Here is a 25,086-nt window from a genome sequence, read left to right as displayed (position 1 = left end):
TTTTTGGGCCGATACTCCGAGGAACTGTGAGAGGAAGGTGAGTCGCCCAATCAGTCTTTAGACGTCTTTGAGATTTGCAGGGTTGCTCATCTCGAGGATGACCTTACACTTTTTTGGGTTTGCTTCTACTCCCCCGTTGCGTGATAATGAAGCCTAGGAATTTTTCGGCTTCCATCCCGAAGGCGCAGTTCGTCGGGTTAAGGCACATTCGATGCTTCCTCACGGTGTCTAGTATGAGTTTGAAGTCGTCAATGAGCTCCTCGCCTATCTATGTCTTGGCTAGTATGTCATCAATATAAACCTCTAGTTTGGTCCTAGAGAGGTCCTTAAAATTTTTGGTGATGAGCCTTTCGTAGGTGGCCCCAGCGTTCTTTAACCTGAAGGGCATCTGTAGTAATACATTCCGTCGGGGGTTACAAGCGCGGTTTTCTCCTCATCTGGTCGGTGCATGGGTATCTGGTTGTACCCAGAGTAGGCGTCCATGAAGCTGAGGTACTGTTGTCCCGAGGTAACGTCTACCAATTGATGCGTGAGCATCTTTCCTATCTTTTCCTAGTAAATTTGTATTTGAATTATTAAATTTAATCAAGATTTAAATACTTTTTAGCCACTATAAATGCTACTTTGAGTTATGTGTAATTTTGTTTATTTCAGGTAGCATTCAGATGGAATTGACGGAGTTCTATAAAAAAAGAGAAGAAAGTGAATGATGCTGGCAACTCTGACCTCCTTTCACTCTAATGGAAATAACATGAGCTACAGAGGTTTAATTGATATGATTTTAGTGGCATTAGAAAGCTAACTTCTAGAGCTTTCTAATGATGTAGTAGTATACACTTCTTCTCCAGCATACTCGGCTATACTGGCACCTAACTTGGCTATTCCCAAGTTAGGCGCCAGAAGAAGGACTTGCGCGTGAATTGTGTGCTGCTAGGGAAGCACCTAACTTCAGAATCCTGAAGTTAGGCACCAGGATCAAAGACCTCTCCATACACTCGCTGCATCAGCCAAGTCTAACTTCACATTTGTGAAGTTAGGCGCCAGCCAATCATCAAGGCAAGGTCCCCACGTCCTTCAGAAGCTGTGCAACGAGATTTTTTAGATTTTGATGAAAACTTTTATTTTAATTATAAATAGGAAAAGATATTATTTAGTTTTACAAAATATATTTTACATTAATTAGAATTAGATATAAAAGGAAAACGATTTAGCCCTTCGGGCTTCTCTCTTCTCTCACCTCATTCCGCAATTTACAATTTTTCAGAATCATTGTTTTCTTTTTGAGCCATGAGCAACTAAACCTCCACTGTTAAGGTTAGGAGCTCTATTTATTGTATGGCTTGATACTATTACTCTTCTATTTTAATTACTGTTTTGATTTCAATTTCAAGAATTTGTTTTCATTTTTCATCTTATGAATCTGGCTGGAACAGAAGTATGACCCTTATTCTAATTGAGTTCTTGTAAACCTTGGAAAAGCAATTTACCTGAACAACAGCTTGAAAACAAATTCTCCTAAATTTCTAATTATTTGGACTTAATAGGATACGTGACATATAATCCTCTTATATTTGGATAATTAAGATTTCTGCGGCACATAAACTAGTTTTGAACTTAACCCTCTAATCGGAATCAAGTGACCAAGGAATTGGCGGTTGATGAAGGTTAAAGGAAACTAAAAAGATCTAAGAAATTGGGGTTTAGTCACTTATATTTTGTCATGAATTGAATCTTGCATGATTAAAATAGTTGATAAGAAATAGAAATCCGGAAGATAAACAACTATGAAACCTTAACTATTTTCTCATATATTCTTCACATCAATTTACTGTTTGCTTTTATTTCTTTGAATTACTATTTTATGCTTTACAACATTAAAACACTATTTTCTGCTTGTCTAACTAAGTAAATCACTCAACTTTTGTTGCTTAGCCCATCAATTCTCGTGGGATCGACCCTCACGCACCTGAGGTATTACTTGGTATGACCCGGTGCACTTACCGGTTAGTTTGTGGACTTTAAATTCTGCACCACCAGTCCATTGATATTTGGTAGGGAAAAGGCGTCCTTTGGACAAGTTTTGTTTAAATCCGTATAATCAAGGCACATTCGCCACTTACCATTTGCTTTTTTGACTAGCACGACGTTAGCCAACCAAGTTATGTAGGGGAGTTCCCAGATGAAGCTTGCTTCAAGTAGGCTTTTGACTTGCTTTTTAACTTTAGCTGCTTGGTTGGCAAACATTTTCATTCTCCTTTGCACTACCAGCTTAGCTTTGGGATCTATGACCAAACGATGAGACATTAGGTTAGGTTCTATGCTCGGCATGTCGGCCGGAGTGAATGCAAACAAGTCCCTATCTATAGCCTTTCCATGTCCCCTCTGGTTTTGGTCTGGGCTTATTGTCCTATCATGCATCCAAATCGACGAGGAAGATCCCTGCCGCATCTTTGGACCTTTTCTGGAGTGCCAGGCTGGTGTTGTTGTATTCAACCGCAAATTTTTTGTCCCCGTGTATTGTTCCTATGGTGCCCTTTTCAACTTGGAACTTCATTGTTAGGAACTTGGTGAATATAACGACAGATAGTCGTTAATCGTTTTCCTTTCCAGAATGATGTTATAGGCCGTGGATTCTTTTAGAACCACGAACTCGGAGAGTACAATTTTTCTCTGGTGCCTGGCCCCAATGGTGACCGGTAGCATGATCGAGTCGTCCAGTTTGAGGAAGTTATCTCCGAGTCCGGTTACTTCATTGCAGTGACTTTGCAGATTCTCATTTTGGAGACCTAGCTTATCGAAGGCACCCCTGAAAAAGATGTTAGAGTCGGCCCCGATGTCTATTAGTATCCGTTTTACCAGTCCCATTCCGACTCTTACCGAGATGACGAAAGGGGCGTGCTTTGCCGAGGTGCCGTGTTGCCATGTTGCCATTCATCGAGGGAGAACGTGATTATCGCCAGGAGGAAAGAGATTGGTGTTTCGATTTTCACGGCTAGTACCTTGAGGTCCTTTTCAGTGCTGATTTGGATTTTTCTGGCGTGTCTTTTCCTATGATCACATTTACTATTATGGTCGGGTCGGTTTCTAGGATTTCCTAGTGTGCTTGACTTACTATCCTAGGATTATGGCCTTCCCATTCTGCCGTTCTTTCTCTTTTGGCTTTTCTGGGTTCTTGGATAATTTTGGCAAACTCGAGGAGCTTGCCATCTTGGATGGCTTGTTCAAAGGCGTCTTTCAAATCAAAGCAGTCCTGGGTCTTGTCTCCATATCCTTTATGATAGTTGCAGTATAAACTTTTGTTATTGTCTGTCCATTTTTTCAATTGTTGTACCATCAAGAGAATGCCCCGCTCTGCTATTTGGTGATCAATCTTTGTGATAGGGGCCAGTAGCGCACGTAGTTCGTGACTTTTCCACCCTAGGCTGCCAGCTAGGGGTGGTGGATTTGAAGTGCTCTTTGGGGGTGTCCTTGGACGGTCGTTTTCTCCAAGGTGCCGCACCGCCGTGCTGTCATTTATTGGTGGCCACGACCTGACTTACCTCTTCGTCGTTTATGTATTCTCTTGTGACGTTTTGGATTTTGTGCATGGTCTAGACTGATTTTGTGGTGAGGTATTTTTGGAAATCTTCATTCATAAGGCCCATTGGTCATGCAAAGGCTGACCACGGAATCCGTGAATCTGTCGGTCATTAGGCACTCGCCATTAAATCTGTCGAGGTACTTCCTCGTGGGTTCGTCTTGTTATGGCGTGATTCCGAGTAGACTGATCGGGTGCTTTACTTTGGAGATTTTGACGATAAACTTTGCCATAAACTTCCTAGAGGCATCATCGAAATTGGCGATTGAGCCGTTGGAGAGGGCGTTTAACCACTTGATTGTGGGGCCGACGAGGGTTACTAGAAAAGCCCTGTATTGAACCATGTCGGCGGCTCCTTCTAGGTTCATCCTGACCTCAAAGGGCATGAGATGTTCTTGTGGTTCCTTTGTCCCATCGTACTTCATGTTAGTCATCTTATCGAAACTATTGGGTAACTTAGCCTTCAGGATTCTATCGGTGAACGGGGTGGCTCCCATTATCACGTTCGTTCCTTGTTCATTTGGAATGTCATCATTGTCTTCTGTTATTGCCATCGCGTCATCGCTCTGGCTCTCGAAAAACATTGTGGTCTTGTCATTTTCCATGTCATCGGTCGGGCAACCGTTCGTTCTTGGTTTCTCGCCATGATCGGCTCCTGGAGGTCGCTTGACTTGCGTGTTCTGGCTGGTATCTCTCTTTGGATGTGACCCAGCCTTCAAAGGTTTGTACTCTTTGGTAGAGTTCTTAGATTATCTGGATTGCTTTTTCTCCTAAGCTGTCAGGTGCTCAGGTCTTATCAAACTGTCGATCATCTTGTTTCGGTCGCTGTCTATCAGGGGTTGGCTGGCCGTGCACGGCGTTGGTTATCCTCTCGTGGTTTAGGCATTGGGTTTCGTGGTTTTGATTCATGGCGACGGCTCGAGGATATCTCCACGAGATCCTTTGTCATGCTGTCGATACCTAGCGAGTCTCCACAGACGGCGTCAATGTACAAGAAATTGCTGGTACGGATTGTGAGATGGATCAGGGACTCGCTGGCTTTAGGTAGTGACGGGATCGGATCTTCTCGAAGCGACGGAATTGGTACCTGCAAAGATACTCCAACGCTCAGGTCAGAATAGATCTGAGAGGTGTATGTGAGGATTAGGAGTGTGTAACATACCTGGGGGAGTCCTTGACTCCCTTTATATAGTTTGTGGTCATTATCTTATATTATCTTGTTAGCTAAGAAAAGATAAGATAAGATAAGAGGAGTATTCGAATTTTGAATGTTACTGGTAGTTCGTTGGCTATCGGGCTTATCTGGGGAGTTGAGGTGGCCCAGGCCCAAATAACAGGGTTTGGTGGTTGCTCCGAAGAAGGACCTGGAAATCGAAACCAGAACAATTATTATTCTGTACAAGTAGTGTTGAATTATTACATGAATAAATATTTTAGAGTAGATAGTAATACATAGAAATAAATATTTATAATAAAGTAGTTTATGATTTAAATTTGAATTTAAATTGTATTTAGAGCAGTATATTATAATTTAAATTGTAGCATTACATGAATATTTTTTTATTATTAATTTAATATGATAATAAATCATAAATTAAGTATAGAAATAAATTATAAATTATAGCATATTAGATTAGAATATATAAAAAATATTATAAATTAAGTAGCATTAGATGGATATTCTTTATTATTAGTTTAATATGATTTAATTTTCATGTGAATTTTAGCTTAGATTTAATATGCCTTGATTTTTTTTAAGTTTTATGTAGAATGTACGAATGGAGTAGAATTTGCTGAGAGGGTACGAGCATAATTTGAAAAGATTGACAAATGATATAAAATTTAAATTATGCATTCAATGTGTATGAAATTTATATTTTTTGAAGTTTGAATTTTATTTGATTTTTTTTTTCTTAGCAGGATTTTACGCACTGGACGGAATATACTAACACGACTTAGCAAGATTGCAAGGACATTCCTCATATGAATTGGCTTTGAACATGTGGTCTACATATTTGAATGGGACCATAATTATTCGTTGGTATCTATTTTAGTTGAGAGGTGGCATCCGAAGTCACACATGTTTTACTTGTCTTGTGAAAATATGACAATTACCTTATAAGATGTGGTTTATTAGTTGAGACTTCGGACTGAAAAAAATTCTATTAGTGACTGCAAGATAGGTTGGGAGCCAGGCACAAATTGACATAGACAAATTAAAATTTTATTTTTTTTTTAATTATACTTATATATAATATGCTCCGACTCCAAATTTTAAATGATCCAACCACAAATAAATTAATCCCAATTGCTTAAAGTCTCAAACCTACTTTTTTATCTCTTCAGCATTTGACTATTAGTAACCTATTTAAATTTAGTCTTCTCCCATTGTCAAGACTCGGCCATCACTCTCTTATTCCCCTAAACCCTCTTAATTTCTTTTCAAATTTTTGTTAATAATGAAGTGAAGAGAAAACAAAATAGTAAGACATCAAACTTCTCATTATTTATTGGTTTCATATTTTCAACCTTCTTTTTTTATTCTTTATCTAGTAGTCATCTTCTCTTCATCAAAAGATAAATTATAAATTCTCTATTTTTTATATACCTCTCCATAATTTTATGTATCTTTCAATTTCATTATTCCTCTTTTTGATATTTTTAATTGCAAATTTTAATTCAATAATCAATTATAGTTTAGGTATTAATCTAATTTTTTATTCTCTTCATGACTTTATATATTTTATTTTATTTTCAATTTATGATTCTTATTATTTGTTATTTTAATCTTTCGTTATATTATATGTAATTATGCTGCTTACAAATTTTTAAACTGAATTGATCAATTTATTAATCTATAATATTTTTATTTTTAAAAATAATAATGAAAAAATATTTTAAAAGAAAGCTACCACTAGAATCTAAAATCACTCCATTAGATTCCTAGTAAAAATAAGTTCTTAGGAATTCAATATGAAAAACCTATAATTGATTTTTGACAACGATAAAAAAATTTTAAATTATAATCCAAATGACAGAAATGAAGTCACACAAGCTTATTTACAAAAAAGTCCTTATCAACCAAGAGAACATGATTATATAGTTATATACTACAAGAGACACGCTGAATAGCGGCGGTTTTTTTAAGGATTTAAAAACCGCCGCGAAATGAAATTCCAGCGGTTCCACAAGCGTTGCCTGTTAAGGGGTGGAGATTTGATTTTGCGGCGGTTTTGGAAAACCGCTGGCACAACCGCTGCAAATCAGATAATTGATTTTGCAGCGGTTGCAAAACCGCCGCTATTTTGGTAAGTGGATTAAAAAAAATCTGCGGCAGTTTTAAAACCGCCGCAGATTTGGGTTGGTTTTTAAAAAAATGCGACAGTTTTGAACCGCCGCAATTATCATACATGAGCTTAAAAAAACTGAGTTTTAAACTAGAATATGATTTTACAAATTCTAGCTTTCATAACCTTAAAAGGAGACTACTCTATAATAATTACATAACTTTCATAAAAATAGTACATTCCAAACAAATGTCCTAAAACTTGAATACACATTCAAAGAGAAAATATGAACTTTGGGACAAAGTCACATAAAGCTTGATGTTTGAAGATTCATACAGTGGTTATTCACCTTGAACTAATGCAAGCCGGTAGCTCCAAATGTGCATTATTAGCATATAGAACTTCATACTTGTGCTTTAGTTAGCAAAAACATTCAACCTTATTCTCGCTGTAACTTCCGGATAAAGCTTTAACTCTGTGATATATTCTTCGGTTTCATGTATCTCTAGAAGTTCGACAATTCTCTTGTCCACCTCCCTATGAAAATCACAAAAGATCACATGACAATTATTCATAAACACACTTATTCTTTAATATTTTAGTGCTTCAAAGGAAGAAAAAAAGAATAATCATTCACATTTAAAGTAGAATAAAATGTTACCTAAGACTAGTTAGTACTCCCAATTCTCAAAGAGAAAGACTTGTGTACATCAGACAGATAGTACCTTTGAAGCTGCGCCTTGATAATGTCAACAAGATCTTGAGCTATAACACTGAATAACAAGCAAATTTAGAAGCATAATCCATATATAGCATAAATCAATAGCTCAAAATTGCACAGAACAAGCCTCACCTTCCAAAAATTAGTTTTTCTTTACCACATTTCCGCTTCACCTTGAAAGACCTAACTGTTTCAAAAATTTGAGCAAGTTGTTGTGCCTCTTCTTTTACCTGCAGAACTAGAAACTCAGATACTGAAGAATGCATACAATAATCATATAGGAGGGTGAAAACTATACTGATAATGAAGAAGTATCAAAGTAGCTGTAAACTAATTTTGCCTCCATTAATGAACCACCCACTCTATCACTAATAAGTAATAACATCAACATCCCTGGGCCCTGGTTATTTAGTGTTACAACAATATGTACCAAATAGAAGAGCAAGTACAAAAACTTGTCAACATCTACTAAGAGTTAAACAAGCACCTTCTAATGGATACAGCTAACTCACTAACCCTCCCCCGGTGAAGGATGGCTACACATACTGCAAGACAAACAGCAACCGAAACAATCACAAACATTGCTGGTCGAGAGCTCAAGAATCCCCTACCGACATATCGCCGGCTGGATCGTTTAGGCAACTCTTCCATATTCATTATAATCTCCCTCTTCAAAAGTGGTATCCTATCAATTTTGTCATTAAATGTTGGGATTCTCATTATTCCACACTTTGAATCCGTTCTGGATAGAACATCCTGCAAAACAAGGAACCTAAGGTCAGTTGCAATTTCATTAGATCCTTCAGACTATGCAGGCATCAGATGGAAGCTGTCCCCTATTAGTTACTTAATGAAACCATTTGAAAGAAAAGGCCAATATTAGAAAACCATGCTCCTAATTAAACCCAAATCAAGGTCATGCAGTAATTGTGCAAGAAGAACTGCTTGATACACACAAATTCAAGCACATCACTTTTGATTAACCATATATCAAACTAATTTACTCAACAATCTACCAATAATTCATCAAGGGGATCGTAGCAGGAGTTGTGATTAAGTATTAAAGAAATTATACACTTAATCTTTGCAGTAGAACCGCAAAACAGTGAGTATCCACTAAATAAATCAAGTCTACTGCTAATCCCAACAGGAAACTCCTCAATTGTATTTCATTTCTCTTATATAGAGTACACGAAAATGACCAAAGAAAGATATAAAGCATTTTAATGTAAAAGACACATTATATATTTCAAAATCAGAGAAAAAGGAAGCAAGGGGGAGAAAGAAAGGTCATCCTAACCTGACTTTTTATTCTCGAAACTGATGGCAAGCTGTCTTGGGTGCAGGTTTTTTCAATCCGAAAGCCTTCTGTTTCAGAATGCACAATTATGCCTCTGCCTTTCTGATGATTCTGATTAATAACATCTCTAGCAAGTTGCATGCAATTCAGTAGTTGTGTCACATCAACATCACTCGTCCGACTAATCACAATATTTGATTTCAAGCCTTTTGTAAAGATCACCAACTTTGGTAATATTTTTTCCAAAATGAGTATTGAATCATGGCATATAAGAAAGTCCAACAAGTAACAGTATCTTTGAATTTATGAAGCCGTCATCATTCTCTCAAAATTTTCTGAGGTAGGGTTCTTAAGCAACCATGCTATATCTACAAACAAGTCTGATGATGTGTGCCTATGTGCAAAATCTTCACACAAGCTGCAGATAGAACCACTAGATGTAGACTGGAATTATTTAGAATGAAGAGACTCATCTAACCTTTGCTGTAATGTCCTCATCTCACTGCAAATTTCTTTGTCCTCAATGAGAATAGGAATGAAGTTTGATAAACCAGACTTATTCTCCACCTAAAATAAGGAGAAAGAAATATGATATAACACAAGGCGAAAAATATAAGAGCATTATTTTCAAGAAAGTGCCTCTGTATTGTATATTGATGTAAACCGTAGGAAAAACCATAGGAAAAATATACCATTGCAAGCTCTAACCCCCCCCCCCCACCCAGGGCAAGACCATCAATGGCAGCAACTGTAGGTTTCTTTGCCGCTGAGAGGTGAAGTGAATAGATCGAAAGTAATTCAAATAAGAAACTGATTAGCCAAAGAAAAAAAGGAATTAAAATGAAATTTAAATATTAGTTACCTTCCACAGTGTCAGTGATGATTTCAACTGATAGCAAACTTGGGTTTGAAATCTCTATGTACGGAGATAAACAAAAACATAATTACTAAAATAGAAATAACCACACAAGCACACACTCACAAAATGCCCCAGATCATTACAGAACAATGAAAAGTAGTACCTTTGAACGTGTGAAACATGATATCAACAAAAATATTGTTTTGTTTATGCCCCTCCCAATTTCACCCTTTTCTCTTCTCTTCTTTTCCATCCAAACACAGAACAGAACTAAACTAAAACTAAAAGCTTTGCATATAATTCAGGACATAGAATTCCCAGTCAAGAAAATTTAAGAAATAAAAAACTATCAATCTGGCTTCATTTTTCAAACAACAAACATTTTCACCTACAAATGCAGACATGAGTTTAAGTCTTTATACATGTAAGAGTTCATTAGACCTAAGACATTCGTCGTCCTAGTGGGTTAACCAGTGTCGAATAAAAATAAAAAAAATCACACATAATTTAAAATCAATAAAAACAAAACAACTCAATTTCAGCATCACCAGAAAGGGCATCATCGTCATCATCATCAAAATCAAAATCAAAATCGCCTCCTTCTTCTTTGTTTGTTGCCTCAGAACCTCGAAGCCTAGCAACTTCTTCATTAAGAAGAGCTTCCCAATTAACATTCTCAATCTCTCTAGCACTAAAAGAACTCATAAAATCATCATTCAACAATGGAAAATCCAATAGAAGCATTTCAAGACTGTACTGTCCATAATGCCACCTTCACCAAAACTAACACCATCACCACCACTCTCCAAGCTCTCTCTTTCTCTGTGAACCAGCATCACTCACTCTCTCTTTTGTGTTCTAATCTTACTATCAAATTGAGAGAGGATGACAAAACAGACCCTTCTAGAGGAACTATTTATCATGCAAAAAAAATATAAAAAAATAAAAAGAATTAAATGATCTTATGTAAGCAAATCCTCTATATGGTAAGAGTTTACACATAGAAAGCTTCATATGGAAGCAGCTGTAATTTTTTTTAAATCATATAATAATGTGAAACACCCAAAATACAGAGAACCAAGAACTAAATTCACCCAATAAATTCAAGACAAAGAAATTATGGTTATCCTTAAAAAAAAGTCAACCTGCAATTTTCTTTTATTTCTTCTTCATCATGATCCATGAAAATGTGGAGACTCTAAGAACAAGTAACGGTTAACAGCAAATTCAGGTCCAATTGATATTTTTTGAAAAAATACACAAAACAAGCATTAAAACAATGATTATCCTCGGAACTTAATGCAACAATAAGGTCTACGAAATTATTTTAAAAAAATGAGTGATGGGTGTTCATAGAATCCAACAAAGATTGAAACTTTGTGCTATACAATGCAAACCCAAATGGTTTCACTTTGTGGGGGGTTTCAGTTCATGAACAATAAGAGACATTCAAATTAATAAAAAGAGAGAATAAAATATGAATGTATGTACCAGAGTGAAGATGTCTAGAAGGTTGGAAATGGTGAGAGGAAGAATGATGAATGGTGGAAGAAGCTCTGAAGTGAAGTAAGTTCATGGTGGTAACAGTGAAAGTAAGGAGAGGATCTGCCAAGGGAACTAAGGAGAGTACAGACCAAGGGAACTAAGGAGAGGATCTGCCACCTCCGGTTACCCTGGCCGCCGCTTGTCGCTCACGGAGCCACAGCCGATTTCTTCAGCTGGGCACGCGCCCTTTATCCGTCGCCGCGGTCACTCCCTTCCCTATTTGCTATTTCTCTTCACTAAAAACCTAAAAGTGGTATTTGGGGTAAGAGAACAAGCATTTGGAGAGGAAGAGAGTGTGTGTGCTGCGATTTTGGTTGATACTTGATTGTGTTCTGTCAATGAAGCCCTAATTAATTTTTTAGACTAACACGAAGGATGGAGGGGGAGAGAAGGAAAGGGAAAGGGGTTGGGGGTTGTGCTCTGCTATTTTCACCTTTCACTTTTCAGTTTGTGTGTTTTGGAGTTGTCCGATAGAAATGGAAACTGCCCCAGGGTTATTTGATGCGGTGAATGCCCGAAACTGCCTCAGGTCAGAACAATTAGAGCGGGCGCACCAGGAACCGCATCAATTCAATGAAGCTGCAGCGGTTTGGGACAACAGCCGACAATCCTTGGCTGCTAAGTCCCGCGTCTCTTGTAATGTATATATAGAAAGAGAGACATTCATTCAAGTTGATAATGAAGCAATTATTTAACATTTTTAAAATATGAAAATAAGAAAAGAAATACCTTCAAGATTTGAAGAGAAAAAAGTTAGTAGCTAATGTATGTCTCTCTTTGTGATTTGTAGCCATCAAATAGCCATCAATGGCTCATTTTTCTTTGCTGGTTATATGCTGGCCAGAATTTAACAAAGTTGCTGGTCCCCTAAACTTTTCCTTTTTTTATTCGAATAACTAATATGTACTTTTTTTTATTTTAGGTTAATATATCTTTTGATAGTAATTTTATTATTTTTACACCTAACATAAATTATCTGAGTCTATTATTGCTAGGAGTTATTCTATGATGTACGAAGTATAGAGGAGTTATGTTTGCAGTTGTTAGGAGCTATATCGAAACCCACTAATAAACATGATCAGAGTAAGTAGGTGGTAAATCTATCATGGTTCCGGAAGAGAGTATTTCAGGATCTTTAGAATTTTAGAAAAATGATTGTGCAAGCTTCTGATTAGTTTTAACTAGCTAATACCTGTGCCAAACAAAACAGAATAACGCTATCAAGCAGTCCATAGAACAAAATTGCTAAATAATTCTTACTTAATAAAATAATATATTTTCTAATAAAAATTATTATGTACTTCTTTCGGATATTTGTCATAATTTTTTTTACTTATTTTGTGTGTTGCTAATGAATGATATGTAGAACAAAATTATTCAACGTTATTAGACATCTTATTTCAAGTAACATATCATTAAATATCAATTGAACAGAATTAAATATAATAGATTTATTATGATTTAATAATATTTTTTTATTATAATGAATTGATAACAACCACGTTCAAGATATTTAAAAATAAAGAAAGAAAATTGAAAAAAAAAAGATGAAGAAAATGAAAAAGATAAGAATTGATGCGAATAAATTCATCTGACATTCGTTATATTTATAAAGTTTAGACGTGATGTTGTTTACCGCATTACCGCATTACTATACGAAGGGAAGGATTTAGTTAGTTACTCAGTTCATTCAATCACGAGGTGAATTGAATAAAAAATGATGCAGTTTGTTTAGATATTAAGCGCATAGTTATCAGAATCGAACCGATAATCGAATCAGTTAAATTTGATACTTAACGCGTTAGCTACGGCATTGCACGGGACGATACACGCAGCGCCTAGTATCCATCGTTTACGGCTAGGACTACTGGGGTATCTAATCACATTCGCTCTCCTAGCTTTCGTCTCTCAGTGTCAGTGTTGGTCCAGCAGAGTGCTTTCGCCGTTGGTGTTCTTTCCGATCTCTATGCATTTCACCACTCCACTTGAAATTCTCTCTGCCCCTACCGTACTCCAGCTTGGTAGTTTCCACCGCCTGTCCAGGGTTGAGCCCTGAGATTTGACGGCGAACTTAAAAAGCCACCTACAGACGCTTTACGCCCAATCATTCCGGATGATTTATTGGTTCAACTGATGAGTTATTGGTCCAATCGATAAAATCGATCTCATGTAAATAAAAAATATAAAATAATAAAAAACTTAACATTAAAATTTAAAATATATATTTTTACTAATATTTTAAGAATAATTAAGTCTCAAATTCTATAAATAACTAATAGAAAGATAGACATAAAATTAATCCATACTATTATAATAGTATCTTAATTAGACACAATAAGAATAACAATCTATGAACTATATCCAAAGAGTAATTTTAAAGTCTAAATATCTTTATATAATTAAATAATTATATATAAATTTATTTTTGTTCTTAGAATAAGTAATTTTTATTTTATTTTTATATTAATTATTATTTTTTATTTTAACATTAATTAATTTGTACTTCAATTAAAAAATAATTAATTTAAAAAATATTGAATATAAAAAATATTGAATTAAGTATTTTTGTTTATATATATATACTATAAAAAGCATGAATGATACCAAAAGAACAAATTAGTGCAGTGGTAGTTAGCTTTGTCTTCACATGAGAAGAGCCAAGTTTGACAACCACTTGCACTCCATATTTAAAAGATTTCCCAACCCCGCACGCTGACATCAGCATGATATCATCAACGCGCGGAGTTGGCTGTTGACTGCGATTGTTGATCGGATCGTTTCGGTTCAAGTTCGTACCGGTTTGATCGGTTTTGATCAGTTTATTTTTTTAAATGGTCATTACACTAAATCGGACCGATACATGATCTGGTTCACTGGTTCTCCAGTCGAACCAGCCAATTCTATCCAATTATAACAACTATGATTTTTTTTGTGACTGAAATAAACTAAACAAAGAAAAACAAAACAAAGGATCTGCTTAAATAGAGGGATAGTCCTTTTTAAGACTACTCTTAAACTCCTCCCAAGGTGAAGGAAGCTCCACATGAGAAAGTTGTAACTTCATCACTATCTTTGCCATAGTATCTGCCACCGTGTTTGCATCTCTCATAATCAAATGAAAGTCAACACGCCAATTCCAATGCATGATATCTCTTATTTTGAGCACCAATGGATCAATAAACCCAAAACCATCTTGGTGGTTAGTAACAAGATTAAATGCTTCCACACAATCCGTCTCACAAATAACATCTCGTTGACCCACATCCCAGGCTAAGAGATATCCTCTCCAAATAGCAAACAATTCCCCTTGAAGAATACTATTACTCTCAATAATTCCCAAACACCCCCTTTGCCAACCCCCATTACAATATCTAATAACATAAGCAAAACCAACAATATCACCCGAACCAAGATAACTAGCATCACAATTAATCTTGAAAGTACCAATGGATGGGGGATTCCAAAAACCATTTAGAGTAGAGGGAAGGGACATACGCTGTAATTCAAAAATATTCCTAAACTCCTTTTCTGAAGTCAATGCTAGACAAATCACTTTTTCCGGAGGCCAAGTTTCATGAGGATTAAAAATTTTATTATTCCTTACTCGCCATATCCACCAAAGTCCCGAAAAGAACTTGAACGGATGCTCTCTGCTATGATACAAGAACCATTTCTTCAAATCCAAAGGATGACAAGAAATATCCAACCTATGTCATACAAGTTGAGCTTTTGGGCAATCATGAATACAATGTAAAACCGATTCCTGGTTAGAAAGACATCTTGGGCACCCATGATGACATCCCTCTTCTAAAGCGAAAACTTGCAGTAGGAAGAGCCTCCTTAAGACACAACTAAGCCAAAAACTTGTGCTTTTCCGGAACAAGCTGACGCCAAAGCCAAAGCCAATTCTCCCGCTCCTCCCAACCAAAAAGCTTCTTACACAACCACAAGTAACCATTGCGTGAGTCATAGACTTTTGCAGCAGACCCAAACCAATACCAACCCACTTCCGGACCTGCTTGCACATCTAGATTGTAAGAGAGAATATTACCTTTCAGATTTTGAGATAAAGGGGAATAAAGAGTATCCAAATGCCACCTACCAACCGACCAAATATCCTGTATCCGGAGATTCGAATCAGAAATGTGAACATAATCCATCTCGTTAGATAACTGTCCTTCTCTCCTCCAGCTAGAAAACCAAAAATTCTGGTTCAAATCCCCAATACACTAAGCAAACCCATCCTTCAACACTTCCCAAGCCTTGCAAAGACTCCTCCAAATGGAAGAGCCCTTGTTCTTAGGACAACTAAAACAGTTATATAGAGATGATCGGTATTTGGCATCCAACAATTGGACCCATAACTTGTTTGGCTACTAGAAAAAAGTCCAAATTAGCTCCCCAAGAAGAGCAATATTCACACAATAAGGATCTCTAATCCCCAAACTTCCATATTTTTTTGGAGTAACCAGTACCTTTCAACTAACAAGATTCAATCCTCTTCTATCAACTTGTCCTTTCCAAAGAAAATTCCTCATCATAGACTCCAATTTACTAATGATTCCTTTGGAAAAAATAGAGATCTGCATCTGGTACGTGAAAATAGCGGCTGCAACAGAACTAACCAAGCAGAGTCTACCAGCTCGATTGAGTAAACTCTATTTCCATCTTGCTAGTCTACTTCGAATCTTATCCAGGACACCATTCAAAGCTGAACGAGTCACCCTAAAATGGCTAAGGGTTACAACTATGATTAAGCGAACTGAATACAAGCCAAAACTAAAACTAAATCATAGTAAACAATTTTTTTAAAATAAAATATTTTTTATTGTATAATAAAAAAAAAGAAAAAGCATATGGAACCAAAAGGGGACCAGCCAAAAAATAAAGGCTTTTTTATTTAAATAAATTAAGAAAAGAACCAAATTACTCGATTCCCCTAAATGGATTTTAAAAACGTGATTTCCCTAAATCATATAATATATAAATCGTCCTAAACTTTTGTGTCTTAAATAATATATGAATCATGTTACCCTGGGACGATTTATGCGTGAAATGCAATGCTCAAAAACACATAAATCGTCCCAGGCCTTTGTGTTTTACAAAATGTATATAAATCGTCCTAGGCCACCATGAGTTACATTTTTTTTATCCTAAAACTCATTGTCCTAGCACGATTTATGTGTAACTAGTCACCCCTCAAGACCCAAGCACGATTTATGTATTACTATGGTAAGACACATTAGGTTGGAACGATTTACATTTAAAAACACAAAGCTCATGACTATGGAATAATTTATGTGCTAAAAGAGGTTATAAATAAAGAAGAACCATGAATATCGATCCATAGTTAAGTTGAGAGTTTTAAGAAGATGGCTAAAAATGTGTTTTTGTAGTTCATTACCAGAAAAAAATTGATGAAAAAGTAAGGGTGTAACGTTCAGTAGTAAAAAGTAGGTCAGAGTGTTCGTAAATCCTTCAACGAGTTTAGAGGATTTACGAAATAGTATATTATAGAAGTAAATAAAATTATGATAAAAAGTAAATAAAATTCATATGAATAAAACCAAATAAAAAAATAAATAATTTTATATACAACATAAACATAAATATAGTACAATAAAAGATAAAAAAAGAATTTATATAAATAAAAAAATAAAATATCATAAAAATAAGAATTCATATAACAATATTTGTCATATGAATAAAAAATACAATAAAAATAAATAAAAATCATATGAATAAAATCAAATAAAAATAAAATTCATAAAAAATATACATATAAAAAATAGTTTAGTAAATGATAAAAGAAGTAATACATACTCTAAAATATAAGATCAGCACAATAAAAAATAATATAAAAAATATTTATCATATACATAAAAATACAATATGATCTTATATTTTTTATATTATTTTTTAATATTCTGATCTTATATTTTTAGAGTACATACTATTTTTTTAATTATTTATTATACTATTTTTTATATGTATATTTTTTATGAAATTTTTTTTATTTTATTTGATTTTTTCATATAATTTTTATTTATTTTTATTGTATTTTTTATTTATATGAAAAATATTGTTATATAAATTCTTATTTTTATTAATTTTTATGATATATTTTTTTGTGTATATTTTATTGTACCATATTTATGTTATATTTATGTTGTGTATAAAATTTTTTATTTTTTATTTAATTTTATTCATATGAATTTTATTTACTTTTTATTGTAATTTTATTTACTTTTATAACATACTATTTCGTAAATCCTCTAAATTCGTTGAAGAATTTACGAACACTCTGACCTACTTTTTACTACTGAACATCACACCCTTACTTTTTCATCAATTTTTCTCTGATAATGAATTACAAAAACACATTCTCATCCATCTTCCTAAAACTCTCAACTTCACTATGGATCGATATTCATGATTCTCCTTTATTTATAACCTCTTTTAGCACATAAATTATTCCATAGTCATGAGCTTTGTGTTTTTGAATGTAAATCGTCCCAACTTAATGTGCCTTGCCATAGTAATACATAAATCGTGCTAGGGTCTTGAGAGGTGACTAGTTACACATAAATCGTGCTAGGGCAATGAGCTTTAGGATAAAAAAATGTAACTCATGGTAGCCTAGGACGATTTATATACATTTTGTAAAACACAAAGGCCTGGGACAATTTATGTGTTTTTGAGCATTGCATTTCATGCATAAATCGTCCCAGGGTAACAGGATTCATATATTATTTAAAACACAAAAGCCTAGGACGATTTATATATTATATGATTTAGGAGAATCATGTTTTTAAAATCCATTTAGGGGAATCGAGTAATTTGGTTCTTCTGTTAATTTATTTAAATAAAAAAGCCAAAAATAAACAAAACCACATTAATCTTAATTAATTTAATTTCAACTAATTTTCAATATTTGTTATTAATTGCCGTGCTAAATGAAATCACCCCTTGACTAATATGCTTCAAAAATCCAAAAATCACTCCTGGAATCACGGAGCACAAAATCAAGCCTGATTCAAACTTCCTCTTCCCTTTGGTGGCGCAATACATGGTTCTCTCTAGATATCATTGACGGCGCAGACCTCCTCCATCGAACCATCCAAGCGCCGCTCCATTCCCAAGTGAAGTATACGCTCCCGATTATTCATCCTATTGCGGCGGCTACGGTGCATGGTTTGGTATTGGTTACATCAGCAGCGCCAACCTCATCCAGTCAAACAATCAAAGACAAGGCTACGTTGCAACACTTCCGGAAGAGAGCATCTTCCATGGCGTTTTCACCCCCTGAAGGAGGATCGATTAGTACATTGATCAATCCAACACAAGGCGATGAACAATTCAGTGTAGGTGAATTAGACATTCAAGAGTAAGAAGGGTGGAAGGTATGTTGCATAAGCTTCTCCTTGGTTGTTAGAAATTTTGTAACAATGTGGTATTTGAAGCATTGTTATTTATGCTAATTAGATGTTTTTTAACTTCAAAAAGTATATTTATTTGGAAAATTCTGGCACAGTTATATATTGAGCTGAGCAAAGTATGCTTGAAAATTGCTACTAAATACTTACCCATCATGTGTGAATCATTAGAATTGCCATCATTAAAATATGCTTGACTCCCAGATTTGTGATGCAATTTTTTTGATGGTTTTTATTGGACTCATTCATTATATAATAAGGAATGTTCTTAACTTGAAAATGCTTTTTTCCGGTTTCTTTAATTGAAGGTCGACAAAATTACCAATGTCGTTGTGACTAGAAAGAATGAGTTGGACGACGGACACGAGGTTTGAATGTGCTATCTCGATGTTTCTAGTTCATGCTAATTAGATGTTTTTTAAGCGACATTAGACTTTTCACTATGTTAATTTTGTATTATTGATTAAGAAAGAACATGTGCTCTTTTTGGTAGTATTTATGCCTTGGCATGATTTTTATGAGAATATGCTTTGATTTTACTCTTCATTTACTTCCTTAGGGTAGGATACATCAATTCGGCACATGCTTTCAATATAGTATAACTCTATTAGTGAGTGCTTTATGAATCCTCAAATGGTATTAGACCATATAATGACATAGAAGGAAAAAAGTAGAGTGATGATTGTACACTTCTCTAAAGTTCAAATATCATTTCTAGATTTATCATCATAGGATTTTACTGGAATTCTTCCCAGGTTACTATATAAAGGTGTTTTGTGATTTGTAAACCTATCAAATGTATTGGTTCCTTATGTGATCAACTCGTTAACCATACAAATTCAAACAAATCCAACATTCAACATATTAGGTTGGGCTAAAGGCTTGGTTAGTATTTATAGGGAAATAAATCTGTATAATGTAGATGTTTTCTAAAATTCAAAAAGCTCATTCATTTGAGATATTATTAAAGTATGCTAAGAATTTGTATTAAATACTTACTATGTTAGGGCTAGTTTAATTCGTATCTAATTTTGTGTATTGACGTTACAGTTGTCGGATCATAGTGGCGTAGGCGAAGAGGAAATTCCAGTCGTAGGAATGAGTTTTGGTTCATTGCCTCTCGCACAGAAATTTTATGCAAACTATGCAAAAAAAGTTGGGTTCGTTACTAAAATCAGGAACACGAATTTCGACAAGACACGGAAGGAATAAAAGATACCGGTTAATCAATCTATTTACTGCACCCGAGAAGGTTATCGAGAGTCTAGGGTGAACGCAGTAACTCGAGCAAACAGAATTACAGCCGCGAGATGCAGAGCAAGGATGTGTGTCGTGCTGGACAAGGAGAATGAATGTTGAGTTGTGTCTAGATTAGAACTGAGGCATTCTCACCCCTGTTCGGCTAAGAAAGTTGTACATTATCATGAGTACCGGGAGCTGACCATGCATGCTAAGTGCGTCATTACGGATAACAACGAGGCTGGAATAAGACCCAACAAGACGTATCTAGCACTGGCAAATGAGGTTGGTAGGTCCGCAAACCTGGGTTTTTTAGAAAAGGATATTAGAAATTACATCACACGCAATCTCCAATGCTCCGATGACAATGAGTACTTCCAGGGGATGATGAATTATTTCGTTCGAATGAAGGAGATCAATCCCAACTTCTTTTATGCCATAGATATTGACGATGCTAATAAATTTAGGAGCGCACTCTGGGTAGATGCAAGGTGCAGGGTTTCGTATGAATATTACGGAGATGTGGTGTCGTTTGACACCACATACAGAAGAAACAGGTCTGTATATGTATTGGTGAATTGCAAGAGCAGTTATTTCTTAAATTTGTCTTATTGCCTCATAGTTGTTTTTGCTCTTTTCACAGGCATGGTCTGCCGTTTGCATCCTTTGTAGGTGTAAACCACCATGGGAAGTCTACTCTTCTTGGTTGTGCTTTACTTGGGAGCGAGGAGATCCCTAGTTTTGAATGGGTGTTCACGCAGTGGGTGAGATGTGTCGGGACTGCACCAAGGGGGATTATCACTGACCAGTGCAAGGCGATGACTGGTGCTATTAGGAAGGTCCTACCTGACACTGTCCACCGATGGTGCATCTGGCACATAATGAAGAAATCACAATTCAAGCTCGGTGGATATGCTAGGTACGGAGAACTGAATGCAATAATGAATCACATTGTGTGGAATTCTCCTTTGACTGAATCATTCGAGGCTGATTGGGCTGGTTTCATCAAACAGTTTAAGTTAGGCCAGAACAGATGGTTAGCAGGTAGGTTATTGTTAAATTAAATCCCGTCTGTTGGTTTCTAGTTGCCTATTTATTCACTTCATGTTATTTTTGCCGCCTTGATTCCGTTCTTATGTTTTTGCTAAGATATGTAGCTGAGTTTTCTACCTTTATAGACAGTGGATGTTCTTTTCAGTATATAAATAGATGTTTTTTTCGTAGTGTGTCTGGATGTTTTTTTAATTTATTTTATCAATAAGTTAGAAGTGAGGTCATCATGTTGTTTATAAGCGGCACTCTTATGCATTTGTTTTTTTTTTTTTGGCAGACCTTTACGCGAATCGACAGAAAGTAGGTTCCAATATTCTTCAAGAGTGAATTTTGGGCAGGCATGAGGAGTACACAACGTAGTGAAAGTATGCACGCATTTTATGGTGGATACCTGCATTGCAAGAGTGGGTTGGTTCAGTTCGTCCATGAATACGATAATGTTCTTGGAACCAAGGAGCAAAAGGAGATGGAAGATGATGCTGCGGACTCGAAAGGAGTCATCTCATGTATAGGGAGCACGAGCATTGAGAGACAGTTTCAGCAGGAATACACTAGTAGTATGTTCAGGACTCTTCAACTGGAGTAAGAAAAAAAAACCAATTGCGTGGTTCGATCAATTGAACAAAAGGGAGATACAATTTCTATTACAGTGGACGAGCAGAAGGAATTCTGGGGGAAGCCTGTCTACCATACTTTCAGGGTCGACTTTGACCCTTTGAGTCGAAAGGGTCAGCGCGAGTACAACAAGTTTGAATCCGCTGGTATATTGTGTTGCCACACCCTTACGGTCTGGTCATACTACAGAGTTGACACAATACCGAGCTGCTATGTTCTTCCTCGATGTAGTAAGAATGTCATCCGCAAACACACTTACATCAAGGGTAGCCATGACGTGGCTCGGAGTGATGAAAGCAACAACTTGTTCAGGCATCTGTGTTCAGAGTTCTATAACGTTGCGCAGGAGTTTGTTGCTTGTGATGAGGAAGCAGCCATCTTGCGAGCTGCCCTTTGGGATGCAAAGTCCAAGCTGACTGATTACCGTGCTAGCATGCGTTCTAATACTATTGCTGCGTCTCAGAATACCGTGCCCGCACAGTGCACAGGCGGTGCGATTGTACATGACATACAGGGACCCTCAAGAGTCAAAACCAAAGGACGGCCTAAGGGTAAGAGACTTAGAGCAGAGTTGGACAAGTCAATTAAGAAATCAATGCAAAAAAGGAAGAGGAAATCACATCTGGTATGTGTTAGAAGCGACATATATTTTAAATTTTTATCACGAAATGGTGTTCTTGATTAATGTATGTTGTTCTGTTTGTGTTGTGCATCTTGTAGGATGAGGTTGACCTTCCGTCAGATAATGATCATCATGGGTCCCTTAATAAAAGATTTGAGGATTCTACTATGTGGAATTCATCGGATGGTGGCGGATTCATGCACCTGTTGAATTCTTTTAGGCATATATAGATAGGTTTCTTGGTGTGTCATTCTTTACATACAACTTAATAAACTATTCCCTTTTCTGTTTTGTCACCTGTAGTTATCCTGTTTTGTTGTTATCTTTTCCCCATTTCTCGTTTATTAAGGTTTTAAATAAACGAATTGTCACATAGTTGTTTGCAAAAATTAAACGGTTTAAATCCGCCGTGAAAACGGACCAAGAGAATTTAAAAAAAAAAAGGAACAAAACGCATTGATATCTCAATGAAGTGAACGCAGTCGCTAATGCGTAACACATGAAACAAAGAAATCATATACAAAAACATCCATTTTACAATCAGAAGAAACATCCGGATCCCTACCCAAGACACCATCCTCTTAAAATCTCTCCTACTGTAGCCTGATCACGACCGAAGTCGGTGCAATGCGTTAATTTTCAGTAACTTCACAATTCTAGCATTAGAAAACAATGATAAAAAAAATAAAGAACACCTCCATTTAGTTAACACCACGCGAGTTAATGGACATAAGTGCCACTTAAGCATAGACATGACTAAAAGGGTTATATACACCGATCAGAGTTCACTCAATAGTATCAATATGCAATGAATTGCCTAATGAACTACTGACATCACTAACTTGGAAAAAATTGCTTGAGAATCCTGAAATAATTAATATATGAAATCTGCTGACGAGTATCTAACAAAACATGAGCCACTCACTCATCAACGAAGTACTAACAAGTTCAAATGCTTTAAACATGACAAAACATAAAACAAATCCAGAACCATCCAATTTACAAAGTAAAAGAAACATCCTAATTCCCAGCTCAAGCACCATCCACTCAGAGGTTTACGATTGATTGTCACCATCAACTTGAGAAAATCAGCAACATGAAATGATAACCTGCAGCGAAACAGGATTTATCAGGCTCACACGAAACTAGTTTAAGCCGGAAAATGCCATATTAAGCTACATAACTCTACCACAAGGAAAACATAGTAGTAACGCAGGTGTCTATATTGATGTTTTCCTACCTAGTCAAAAACTCTACTTCCGTTGTCTTCCCCCCTTTCTTGGCTTTCTAGTGGGTAACCCCGCACGCTGCAGCATGCTCTTCGTGCTCGGTGCTGTGAAAGATGATCTCACAGCCTTAGACTTTTTCCTAGGCTGGTTTCGGCGCACATGATTGATGTCCAATGCCTACAGCGCCTTGCCAATTTCTGAATTATGAGGACCGATCACTATGTCTAGTATGATCTCCTTCCTAAACTCCTGTATGACGTCCTGCATGGCAATTACGTGTTGGAGGGTAATTTTAAAAACGAGAAAGAAATTGACTACAAAGGGGTTCAACTTAATTGTTATAACATATTTAAATTCACATGGTCTCAATGCTACAATGGTTTATCTAAACCCCAATACTGCATGAATTTGATGATGAATACACCACAATCACAGCTATATGTACAAACACAGAATATTATTTCCAACCATGATATCATTATCAAGTGAAGTGCTATTAAGAATATTGTTAGGTGTATTTTTAACTGACCCGTTATCCTGTTGTGGGACGCTAGCATAGAAACGAGGTAGGCCGTTCTCCGTGTGCTCATATAAGGGCATAGAGACTTTCGCCATGTCTTCGATGAGTCTCCCCTGAAAATCAGCAACACGTTAGGAATCATACCGTTTCAATTACTAAGTCTAACGGCGCACTAATTGGTTGTCGTACACCTACCGCATAAGCATGTATTTTTAATCTTTCATTGTTAGGCTCTCAAGTATTCATACTATCTAGCACCCACAGCCTTTTCTGAGCAATCTCAAAGGCATACGCCACCAATGATGATCGATACAGATTGGGGCAAACCACTACGATGGAAACAGAAATATAAATTTATATAAAGAAACATATTCATTATATCAATGTGTTAGTATGTTATACTTACGTTGCTGGTGACCCAGTGCCGGGGCAGTAGTGAGCAGATGTCCTCTCGGACCAATAATAGATGCTGCCTTCCTTCATAGGACGCCAAAACTTGACTTTGCTCCAACAATCCATTGGCCGCCCATCGTCGCAATCGCTCCTCATCATCCTCGTCCATCTTTCACCCTTTTAGAAGTGGATGCACCTTTATAGGAGTACATTGGGTATACTTCTGTTCCGTCCCAGTATTGCCCAGTGAGATTTTCTTGCTTGGTGGGCTAGGAGTCATGCAAGACAGATTGGCTGGCATCACGGTCTGCAGTGGCCTCGTGTTCTGTAGTTGCTCAAAGTATTGTCATATTCGTTCACTCTCGGGGTCTCAGTTCGACAGGAAATTGGGATTACTGCAAGCAACTCAACCGATGTTAGAGAAATGACAGTTGTATATGGATACAATCCCTAATTCACTAACAAGCAAAATAGACCACAAAATGAAAAAGTTTTGATTAGGAGACTTGCCCGTCGAACTCCCATTCTTCATGTTGCACTAGCGCAACGGAGAGTGTTCCTGCATTGGGAACTACAGAGACAGGTGTTTCATGGGTTCCCTTATCCTGATTGAGGTTGCCTTCTGTTGGTTCGTCACTTGGTTTTTTTTTTTTGTCAACTCCCTGGTTATAGAGTCGGCACATCCGCTTG

At 36.2% G+C, this 25,086-nt stretch overlaps 2 protein-coding genes across 2 annotated transcripts; one reads left to right on the top strand and one right to left on the bottom strand.

Annotated features, from left to right (window-relative positions):
• Nucleotides 1-7,280: 7,280 nt before the first annotated feature.
• On the bottom strand, nucleotides 7,281-8,167 carry LOC148547218 (large ribosomal subunit protein bL9c-like). The gene is made up of 4 exons (XM_088495340.1): nucleotides 8,073-8,167; nucleotides 7,718-7,882; nucleotides 7,590-7,637; nucleotides 7,281-7,401 (listed from the first exon to the last, which is right to left on the bottom strand). The coding sequence occupies exons 1-4, from the start codon at nucleotides 8,165-8,167 to the stop codon at nucleotides 7,281-7,283; spliced, it is 429 nt and encodes a 142-aa protein (XP_088351466.1).
• A 12,001-nt stretch (nucleotides 8,168-20,168) lies between these two features.
• On the top strand, nucleotides 20,169-22,484 carry LOC107610491 (protein FAR1-RELATED SEQUENCE 5-like). Its single transcript, XM_088495339.1, has 5 exons — nucleotides 20,169-20,521; nucleotides 20,608-21,008; nucleotides 21,356-21,574; nucleotides 21,605-22,257; nucleotides 22,353-22,484. Exons 1-5 carry the CDS (start codon nucleotides 20,169-20,171, stop codon nucleotides 22,482-22,484), a joined length of 1,758 nt encoding a protein of 585 aa, XP_088351465.1.
• The last annotated feature ends 2,602 nt before the right edge of the window (nucleotides 22,485-25,086 follow it).

The sequence above is a fragment of the Arachis ipaensis genome, chromosome B8 (assembly GCF_059453495.1).
Source record: "Arachis ipaensis isolate K30076 ecotype BB chromosome B8, ASM5945349v1, whole genome shotgun sequence".
In the NCBI taxonomy this organism is placed as follows: domain Eukaryota; kingdom Viridiplantae; phylum Streptophyta; class Magnoliopsida; order Fabales; family Fabaceae; genus Arachis; species Arachis ipaensis.
Note: the sequence above shows the minus strand (reverse complement) of the source record. Positions and strands in the feature narration are given on the sequence as shown.